Raw genomic sequence first — 10,770 nt, 5'->3', positions numbered from 1 at the left:
TCACCACTACCGATATCAGCTGAATAAGATGTACACAATTACAAAAATTCTGTGTAAAAAGAACTCTATATATTATTACATAATAGATATCCATACACTGGTAGTTAAAACCAAATGGGGAATTAGGTTGTTTCTTGTAGGCTACATGGATAGCTTTCAAGGACTGAGTGTAAACTTGGATTTCATTATAATAACATATTTATATGAATGTTTAAAAAAATATATGATCAATTAAATAAATGTCGTGAATAAAAGGCTTCTTGAAATGAGGGGTATTTAACAACTTGCAGATGTCAATAAATTCCACATACTGAACCTTTAAGTTATACTACGAGATTGAGGTTGTAATTACAGCAGTGTTGCTGCAGAGGGCAGCCGCCGCCCTGAGAGCGCAGGAGGACGCAGAAGAAGAAAATGTAGCGACTGGAGGAGGAAGTGTTGTTTTTGATAAACAAAGGCTCGAGATCAGAAGACAAACAGCGTCAACACGTCATCAAACCTGACGAAGACAAAGTAAATGCTTTAACCGGACGAGGAGGAAGTTGTATTGTTCGCCCACAGCTGAACATGTCCGCTGACAGCAGCGCGGCGCAGTGTTCGGCTGACCGCGGCTGTAAAGATGGAGACCAGCCGCTGGCTTTGTGTGAAGGGGGATTTAAACCGGTGCCGGGGGTCACCACGGCCCCCTCCTCCTCCTCCTCCTCGTCCGCCAGGTTCCTGCAGGTGGAGCTGGAGCTGAACACCCACCTCCGGCGGCTGAGCTTCAGCGAGCCGGTCAGGTACATCTACAACCCGCTGGAGTACGCCTGGGACACGCACCGCTGCTACGTGGAGAAGTTCTGTCAGCCCGGCCAGAGGGTGCTGTTCCTGGGCATGAACCCGGGACCCTTCGGCATGGCGCAGACTGGGGTGAGCAGCCGGGATACTCACATTACATGCTGAGGGCGTGTCCACAAAGTAAACAACAACAACAACAACAAGCCTCGGTTAGAACTGGGACAAACTGTTACATGACAAACAACACCATTCCAACAACAGCTGTGCACTTTTTCCTTTTACTTTTGCATTTCATTTTAAACACCTTATTATTATTATTATTATTATTAACTGATGCTGCTATTATCAACTGGCATCATTAATAGGCATCACTAATATTAATTCATCTCTCTCTTCTCTCCCTTCTTTTCCACTCGCCTCTCCTCTCTCCTCCATTAATCTCATCTCACCCCAACCGGGCGGGGCAGATGCCCCCTTCCCACACAGTCTGGTTCTGTTGGAGGTTTCTCTCCACTGGTCATTGTGGGAACTGTTGAATCAGCTGAAATCCGGGTCACTTAAGGATGTGGACCCAGCTTAACTTGGGCTGAGAAACTAAACAAAATCAATTATTATCCCAATATAATTATCGATAGCAATATAAATAAATCATATTTTTAGTGCATTGTGCAAACACAGTGAAGAGATACATCAGATGTGTCACCTGCTTCCAGTTGAATTACAACAGCCAAGTTTCAACCAGTAGAGGGTGCCCCCTTTCTTATTTACCACAAAGTGTTGATTTCAAACATTCAGCACTTAAGTGTCAAGATCTGGGCCTGAATCAATCAACAACATTAAATATCTCTACGTTAGTTTTCTGCTGCAAACAAGTGGTTCAGGGATCAAGCTGCTGTTTAAAGGATCTTTTCCTTCTGTCCCCAGGTCCCCTTCGGTGAAGTGAAGACAGTGGTTGAATGGCTGAAGATTGAAGGCGAGGTTGGTCGCCCTCATGACGAGCATCCGAAGCGACGGATCACGGGTCTGGCCTGTACCCAGAGGGAAGTGAGTGGAGCACGTTTCTGGGGCTTATTCAGAAAGCTGTGCGGTGAACCTGGGCTCTTCTTTCGTCACTGCTTTGTGCACAACCTTTGCCCGCTGATTTTCTTAAGCGCCAGCGGGAAGAACCTGACTCCCCCTGAGCTTCCTGCCGCTGAGCGGGAGGCCCTCCTCGCCCTGTGTGACATAGCACTGTGCCAGGTGGTGGAGGCGCTGGGTGTCTCCATGGTGATCGGGGTTGGAAGGGTAGCAGAGCAGCGGGCGCGGCGAGCTCTCTCTGCTGCAGGTGTCACTGTGCGGGTCGAGGGGATCATGCATCCGTCCCCTAGGAACCCACTCGCTAATAAAGGCTGGGAGGATGTAGCCAGAGCCAAACTGGCCGAACTGGGTTTGTTATCGCTGCTGGACAACACGTAACTATTCAGACCCAAGTTCAGGCTCAGTTTGTTTGTCTGTGAGTGATCGAACATTTCAGCTTCACTGACGATGGCAACAAACAGCTCCACTAAGAGCTCATGGGACACTAATAACTAATGCTGTAAACACATCAGCAAACATCTGTTCATCTTTAGGTGGTTTTATTTATAGAAGCAAGGATTGATCATGGCTCCATGTTCTTTTCTTTCTACTTTCTACACTAACGTAACTATACGGTGCTTTATATCATTTTTACATATAAGGAAAAACTCAGGGGTCTCTATTGTATAAGTTTCTGTCAAAGAAGCCTTTGATTACATTTGTTAAAACTGTATTTTAATGAATTGTCCCATACTAAAAATGAGTATGTGCGTGTGTTCAATACACAATATACATGTCCAGATATGTATTAGCCTGACTGGATTGGTTTAGAAAAAGCCTACAAAATACTTGTAAACATTGTTTATGTTAAAATACTGCAGATAACTTTTTTGTTGTGTCATTTATTAGGGCCCGAGCACCGAATGGTGAGAGGCCCTATTGAATCTGTAAGGATTTTTATTTTTATAAAGTATTTTATTCTTTCTTACACTTTTTAAATACTTTGTTTATGTACATTCCACTAATCCTTGACCCTCTGAATGTCCTTTTAAATTAAATACAGAATAATGAAATACAATTGTTTGTCATGGTTGTTTACCTCTGGTGCTCCATCGATGCAGGCTGACTGAAAACACAGGCTGATATTTAACAGTTGCTAATATGATCCCATTCAGCAAGTTGATGAATCATGCTAAGTGTTAGCATGCTTAGTGAAAGTTTAAGTGTTGGACATGTGCATTATTTTCAGTCATAGTAGAAAAGCTTTTTATAACCATGAATGTAATAAAATGATGGCTGACTTAAATGTAGCTGCTTCCCTCTCAGGGTATAAATAGAGGATATGCTGGATCTGTCTCATCAACAGGGTTCACTGGGACACTTGAATATTATGGAGATATTTTTAATCTTATGACACGTGTATTTTTCCTGCTGTGACAAGTCGCCCATCAATCACAGTCCAGACTCTTCTCATCTTGTTTCCCAATAGTGGAACCAGCGTGAGATCAGATGTTGTCAGGTTGTCCCTATCTTCAACCCTCTCTTTAAAACCTCCTATTTTTACACCTCTAACAATCCTATCTTCCACTTACTGTGCACTTTCTCTGCACCTCTTTACCTCAACTTCCACACATTGACTTAGAACTTGATTCTTTAAGCTATTGTCTTGAAGCTTTAGTGTTGTCCCTCTGTTATAAACCACTTTGGATAGAAGCTTTTGTGGAACAAGTGATTGACTGACAACCCTATCGTCCCAAATCAGGGTCCGATTTGTTTGGAGGATCAGTTTCTAGTTTCCAAATGTTCCTGCAGGAGAACTGAACATGACTCAGATATGACCTCAACTGACCTGACGCTCGAGCAGACATGATCCCACTGAAGAAGCAAAACAGAATTGAACCATCATCCATGTTTTTTTATGTTGTTTACATCTGATGGTGACATGTTAAAATATCAGCTCCACTCTGCAGCCTTCAACTGCTTCTCTGACGAAATGTGTTCTTGTCATCTTGTGTTTTTGATTTTATCTACTTTCGATGTGAATCCCCAAACGCACCAAAACTACCAACCACTTGTTGCAAGGGGGTTTGTGCGAAAACTAAACTGCCACCAAGTGTTCACCACTGGGATTGCAAATATTTCGCAATCACTGATGATGCAGCATAAACAAAATAAATCAAACAGCTCATAGACTCTTCCATAAATGTAGGCTGCATCCAAGTTACTGAAACACGGTGACTGATGAGTCTCAAACTAATTATAGATCGTTTGACTCTTTCAGTCTGTTATTGTCTTTTCAAAGAGTAATCAAAAGAAATGTCAACATCCGAATCACATATTCAACTTCTGCCTCATACTGGTGGTTTATCTGCTGGTTTATTTTAACAATCTGCTGATTTTGGGATTGTGAGGTGACTGAAGTTGTTATGAAGAGAAATATTTAGGCCTCGAGGATGCACCCCCCCCCCACACACACACACACACACCTGTTGTCACCCCCCCTCCCAGCTTCTACTAAGAACTCTGATGAGCAGCAGCAGCAGATCCTGTGTCTTATAATCTGTGTTAACTAATGGGAGTTGAAGTCCAGGGTGACTTTGCCACACGAGGAGCTAGGATACCATGAACTGCATTTCCCATGAATCACCCAGTGTTAACTCATTTAACTCGGAAAGGGGGGGGGGGGGTCCATATGGCTCAGGAGATGTTGTGAAAGTCCAGCACTTGACCGGAGTGTTAATCACTGTGCCACAGACTGATGCCCACATCTACTTCAAGAGGCAGCAGGAACAGCAGCACATCCATTTCTCAGCAGATTAAGGTAAAGGTAAGAACTTCCTCACCACATAGTTCATTCATGTATTAAATCCAAGCAAACCTTTATTTGAATGATCCTAGAAAGCAATATTTACTCAGTGGTAGCAGATAGAAATGTATGCAGTTAGATTAGTAACAAAAGGCTAAATTGATGTGTGAGGTATGAAAATGCATTTTACACATTTGAGAGTAATTATTAAGGCAAATTTAGCTTTAAATGTCCATGAATCTGTATCTTTTGATATAGTTTGTGATGTCGATTTTTTGTAGTTTGTTGTTTCAATAATTCAAAAGATGTGTCCTACAGTGCTACAGCTACAAAGAAGCCTCCTTGAATATCTTTGGTGTTTCAGAAATTAAATGGTATTACTCAGTACTCTTGTAGCCATATGAGTTTGTTGTTGATAAACACATTGCAAAGCAAACCGGCCGGTTTTGTGCCCATGCTGCATTCCTGAACTGACTCCGCTATCAACTTTCATCAGCTGTCTTCCTCCAGACTGAAACTGGAGCACATTTCACTATCACCTCATTTCGTTATGTTCTCTCACAGCGTCCTGATCCCATGGATAAACAATCCACAGTGGTGTTTCGCAATGTGGGGCAGCTGTACTTCCCCCAATCCAGAGTGGAGTGCCACTACAGCCTGACCTCTGACCATCAGTGGAGCAGCAGTGACTGGATTGGCATTTTTGAGGTATATTCACAACACTTTGGAACAACCCCCGACCCCTCCCGGCCTTACCTTACTATGCTTTTAAGGAACACAAGCAATTGTGTGGTTTGTGGCCTAAAGTGTGTTCTCTGTTGTGCCACAGGTGGGCTGGTCTTCATTGAAACAGTATTTCACATACGCATGGGCCCTTGCTCCTGAGGGATACACCGAGGGAACCGATGTAAACTGCTGTGCACTTTTCCAAGGTGAGAATTCAGCATAACATGGAAATGATAATAACTTCAACAGGGCTTAAAGTGCGACTTGCAGTTTCTCGTCTGACGGTTGGATTTGTGGTCAGTGTAACTGGGTTGCTCGTTTTAAGAAAAACAGAATAACTAAATTGAAAGGAATAACTGAAATACATGTCTGCTCCATACAGCATATTACCTGCCCCGCCCTGGTGACATGGAGTTTCAGTTTGTGTACGTGGACAAATCAGGAGAGGTGTGTGGCTCTAGTCGACCCTTCAACTTCTGTACTCCCAAACCGCTGGAGGAGATGGAGACGCTGACAGAGGAACGAGGCGAGGAGGAGGACGGAGAGGAGAGAGAGGAGGACCTGCTCCTGGTCATCCCCAAGGCCGAGCTGCTGCAGGTACGAAAGAGAAAACTCCAGCTCTGCAAATAAGCGACCCTCTTCTCCACTGAGATACAATTAAACAATGCAAACCTCCTTGTTATCCCCCATTTGTTGTGAACAGAGTCAACTGGAGGAATGCTTGAAAAACCAGGCCAGTTTACAGCAGGCTCTGGATGCCACGAAAAAGGAGACGCATGAGGAGAAAGAGACCTGTAAAACATTACAGGTGGAGTGGGAGAATGAAAGAGAAGAAATGAGGGAGGAGATCTCCGTGCTGAGAGACGACCTGCGACAGAGCCGTGACAAGTTGGAGAAGATGGAGGGAAAACACAAGGTATAGATGAGTCATGATGCCAGAGCTTTAACACACCCAAAATGATTGACACGTGATAACGAAACTATAATTCAATATATGCATCCTGTTTCTCTAAAGGATGCAAGGTACAGTCAAGAAAACCTGACGTCAGAACTGAGCAAACTTGTGACGGACAAGTCTGAGACTGAGCAGCGAATCAGAGACCTGGAGGAAGAGGTCAAAGCTCTGACTGAGAGGGAGAACGAGGCAAACATGGAAACAGAAAGGCGAGTGTTTGAGACATGTATGCCACTTCCAACCTTGGTCCTGGCTCTGTGTAGTTCCTGGATCCTTAAACAAATCTGTTTTGCTTACAGGCTGAAGGAGAGACTGAAGAAAATGTCCACTCAAATGAAGCACAATGAGGAAAAGAGAAAAACTCTGCAGGTGATTGGTTGATGCTTCTTCTCAAGTAGCTTGAAAGGGGGATAGAGGACACACAGGTCTGTTGAGTGCAAGAAACCTAGAAGTTACTGGGAACCTAGAAATACTGGGAACCAGGCCAGACCTAGATGTTTAGGTGTCATCCTATCAGCAGTGGGAGTGAGCACATTTGTTTTGCATCGTCTAACTTTCATGTTCCGCATTATGGTGGCACCATTCCAGAATCGTGACAGCTAGGGTATATCTGTCCCCTTCTACTATTTCCTAATAGTTGTCCTTATTTCTTCCTCCTTCAGGTGGACAAGGAGGCCGGCCTGGTGGAGGTGCGAGGGCTCCAGGAGCGACTGGATGTTGCCGACCATGTAAACGAGAGCGTGCGCCGGGAGCTGAGGGAGCTGGCCACCCGTCAGGCCCACAACCACACCGACCTGCACCAAGCCCGGCTGCAGGTGGCCCAGCTCACCCTGCAGCTATCTGAGGAGAACCTGGTCCTCAGGGAGGAGCGAGCCAACTGGGCCCTGGAGAGAGAGGCCTCCAAACATGGAGCAGAGGTGAGGACACTGCAGAGCATCATCCTGCACAGCCGGGATAAATCTGTGGCTGTAATTAACATCCTCCTGTGTGTCTTTTTGTTTTGATGCAGGCAGACAAAAATAAATTGCAAGAACTGAGTTGTGAGATGGAGAGGAAGGAGGAATGGCTCCAGGAGGAGAGGATGGAGAGGGAGAAACTAGAAATCAAGCTCGGGAATGAGAGAGATTGCAATCGAGTAAGTATATATTTATATATAACTGCCTGTGTGCCGCAAAACTGCGTCAGCTGCGATCCTGAGGTTACATTTTTGGTAACTGGAGAATGATGCCAGAGTTCAGCACACTTCTTTTATTACTCACATGCCGGTACAAATAGAAAAGCTTTCGTGAACGATGAGCAAACAATTCCTCTCACCATCATGTGACCTACAGTAGGTAAGAGGACAAGTCAGATCAGATGTGCGGTCGTTCTAGGATAGTCTCAGTGTGATGATGATGCTAATGCTACTGCTGCCCCCTGTAGGTGCTGCTGGGCGATGCAGTTCGAGAGCTGCAGACGTTGAGGGCCAGTCTGAGGAGGCTCCACACGGAGAGAGAGGAGGAGCAGCTTGAGAAGCAGGCAAGCGATTAACACCAGCTCCCTCATGCAGTTCATATTCATCTCTAACATATATCTTCACTAGATAGTTCTTCATACGTCACCAGAATGTATCATCACAACATTTGTTTTCATCATGATTTCATCTGTAGCTCTTTACATGTTTGGAGAATGGCTGTTGTTATGTCTGCACTGCTACCAGATCTGTCACCGCTGGCAAATGTGAAAGTGCAGGAACCCAATTTAAATAATATTCTCCATCTTTCTACACCCCAACATTTATTGCAGTGCATTTATGCAACACTTTTTAAGTTTATATGATTGTTATCTATACTTTGCAACTGGCAGGGTTTCCACCAATGTGACCATTTGTGGGTTAATGGGAGTACTTTTATTTATACATATTCCTTTATAAATTCTATTCAGTGATTTGGTTTTCGAAAGGTACTGCCTGAAGTGCGTTCTCCATACCAAGCAATGTCCAGTAGATGGCAGTAGTTTAGCATTTATTGATACCAACCAGTATTCAACCAAAATAAAAAGACTAAACCTGGTCAGCCCATAGCTTCATCAAAAGGTGAAATGTTATTAAATGTTCGTTTTATTTTTCAAATGTATCTAACGTAACAGTTCAAGTCAGCAACGCAGTTTATAAGAAGCTCATTTCCACCCAATTTCTTCAGAAATGCCTTTTTTAGTTTTCTTCTTTGTTTCTCCAGAAATAGAAAACTGTCTACAACAAAGCAAAACAGCAGAGAAATAAAAGTAAAGCTAGACCTTCACGTAGTTGTCTAAGAACCTGATGACCCTCAGAACCAAATGTGCACACATCTTTAGAACAACACTTTCATAAACTCACAAAATGAGATGACACTCCATTATACTCGAGTCATGAAATTCTTCGTCTGTTCTTCTTGATCTCCTCAACGGATTTGATATCGGACACTTGCAGGACCTGGTGAGCTACATCCACCAGTTAGAGCAGAAGTTGGGGATTGCTCCAGAAAATAAATCAAATGAAAAGATTCCCACATCTGTCTGTGAGTAATGCAGTCTTTAGACAGGACACAGCATTTCTATCCCCCTGCACTTGAGTGGACACTTAAGTAAAGAGTCTATATTGATTCAAACAGCTCCTGTCACTGAGGAGAAGAAAATTCCATCCCCAGCTTCCCCCAGATCAGTGAGTTCACCTATTTTCCTGCTCACTCACCTGGGACAGTCCCACAGAGCTGAAATCTGCGCTGAGACACACAACCAGAGCAAAGACAACACACCGGCCTCTGACACGCAGGTATGCCAACCTATTGACATGTAAACCCAGCAGGGATTACCACCACATACAGTCTCAAGCAGGCAAATATTTGACTATAGTTTCCTTTTTGAGCACCTGCTAGTTTCTGCTCCAGCTCCACTGTTGAACACCTGGGATGAATAGTGACACATGGAAAAACCATGCAATTTTAAATTGAGATCAATTTAAATCTGTGGAGTGTAATCTGACGAGCTGGAGCTAATCCCAGTAGACAGTAAGCGAGAGGTGGGGTTCACCGTGGACCGGCCACCAGCGGATCACAGGGCATAAGAAAAGCAGTGGCTGCATTTTTGTCATGAATGTGTAATTATACCATATTTTGAAATATTCATAATTAAAAGTAATTTATTTAGAAAATCTGATTCAGATTCTTATAAAACTAAGGCATATATATCAAGATAAATGATCCTGCCAATCAAATAAAAGCTGTACCCTGACCTTGTATTTCAGAGATAGGTATTAGACATTCCTCTGTCTTTGAACTCAGGGTGTGGAGATGCTGCAGGAGATTCAGGCAAATGAACGGAAGGAACTGATCCTACCTGAACTCATCGACCCTGTCCTGAGGTGACACACACACACACACACGCACACGCACACACACACACACGCACACACACACGCACGCACGCACACACACACACACACACACGCACACACACACACACACACACACACACACGCACACACGCACACACACACACACACACACACACACACACACACACACACACACACACACCTTCACACCCTCCCTCCCTTCCTCCTGACTCGTTGACCGATTGGTTGTTGTTCTATAAAAGCTGTTGCTCACTCACTTCACACTTAGTAATAGAAAATAAAAATAAAGATAATAAAGAGGAGGAGCAGTGGAACAGTGAGTTGATGCTACTGTTGAAGTTGAAGTTCATCCTGTCTGAAGACTTTCCATCCTCCCTCTCTCTGCAGTGACCTGGCTGACTCCCCCGTGTGGTAACACAGAGAAGCACGCCTGGATGGCAGGTTGCTTTTTGAGCCCCATCATAAGAAACTTGAAACATTTTCTGATAATTTTATTGTTGTTTTATTATGCTCATGTAGAAAATAGGCTTTTAAAAAGATCAGAATTTAGTTTACATTGCGAGTGCCTGAATTTAAAGAAAACGGAGTATTCTACTCATGTGCCCAGAATTTACTTATTTAAACTTAATTTTATTGGTGTGAAATTTGTTTTTCTTAATGGTTTAGAGTTAATGAGTTCGTAACTCCAGTAAAACTTGGAGTCTAAATTATTTTTGTGCTACATTTTTAGATTGAAATGTGGATGTGTGTAACTGTTGTTGGAAAATGTCAAAGTGACAGTTAGTTAGAATTTAGGGGAGTACATCTCGTTTTGGTGGTATGTTTGGAGATGTATCAGCCCCTCACCTCTGCATGTGCGTGTGAATACTGAAAGCATGTCAAACGTGTGGGTGTGTGTTACAGATGTGTGAAATGTTGTGTTGCAGCTTGTCGAGCAGAATGTCAGACGGAGAGATGTGAGGTTCTTTAATAAAATATTATCATGAATACAATAGGGTGGAAATGTGTGACCTCCCACTTCTTAATATTAATGTTTAACGTTTTATATAAATATTCTCATAGAAAGAAGAAATATTG

General features: G+C 43.4%; 2 protein-coding genes across 2 annotated transcripts; both read left to right on the top strand.

Annotated features, from left to right (window-relative positions):
- The first annotated feature begins 382 nt into the window (after positions 1-382).
- On the top strand, positions 383-3,139 carry smug1 (single-strand-selective monofunctional uracil-DNA glycosylase 1). The gene is made up of 2 exons (XM_053436679.1): positions 383-909; positions 1,702-3,139. Exons 1-2 carry the CDS (start codon positions 568-570, stop codon positions 2,230-2,232), a joined length of 873 nt encoding a protein of 290 aa, XP_053292654.1. The 5' UTR covers positions 383-567; the 3' UTR covers positions 2,233-3,139.
- Positions 3,140-4,520: 1,381 nt separating this feature from the next.
- LOC128456843 (calcium-binding and coiled-coil domain-containing protein 1) lies at positions 4,521-10,718 on the top strand. The gene is made up of 14 exons (XM_053441222.1): positions 4,521-4,660; positions 5,204-5,347; positions 5,469-5,571; positions 5,748-5,962; positions 6,069-6,281; positions 6,381-6,529; positions 6,620-6,689; positions 6,983-7,237; positions 7,330-7,455; positions 7,743-7,838; positions 8,770-8,857; positions 8,951-9,111; positions 9,620-9,699; positions 10,081-10,718. The coding sequence occupies exons 1-14, from the start codon at positions 4,592-4,594 to the stop codon at positions 10,106-10,108; spliced, it is 1,797 nt and encodes a 598-aa protein (XP_053297197.1). The 5' UTR covers positions 4,521-4,591; the 3' UTR covers positions 10,109-10,718.
- Positions 10,719-10,770: the final 52 nt, after the last annotated feature.

The sequence above is a fragment of the Pleuronectes platessa genome, chromosome 2 (genome assembly GCF_947347685.1).
Source record: "Pleuronectes platessa chromosome 2, fPlePla1.1, whole genome shotgun sequence".
In the NCBI taxonomy this organism is placed as follows: Eukaryota; Metazoa; Chordata; class Actinopteri; order Pleuronectiformes; family Pleuronectidae; genus Pleuronectes; species Pleuronectes platessa.
The sequence above is the reverse complement of the archived record's forward strand: the minus strand, read 5'-3'. Positions and strand labels throughout refer to the sequence as shown.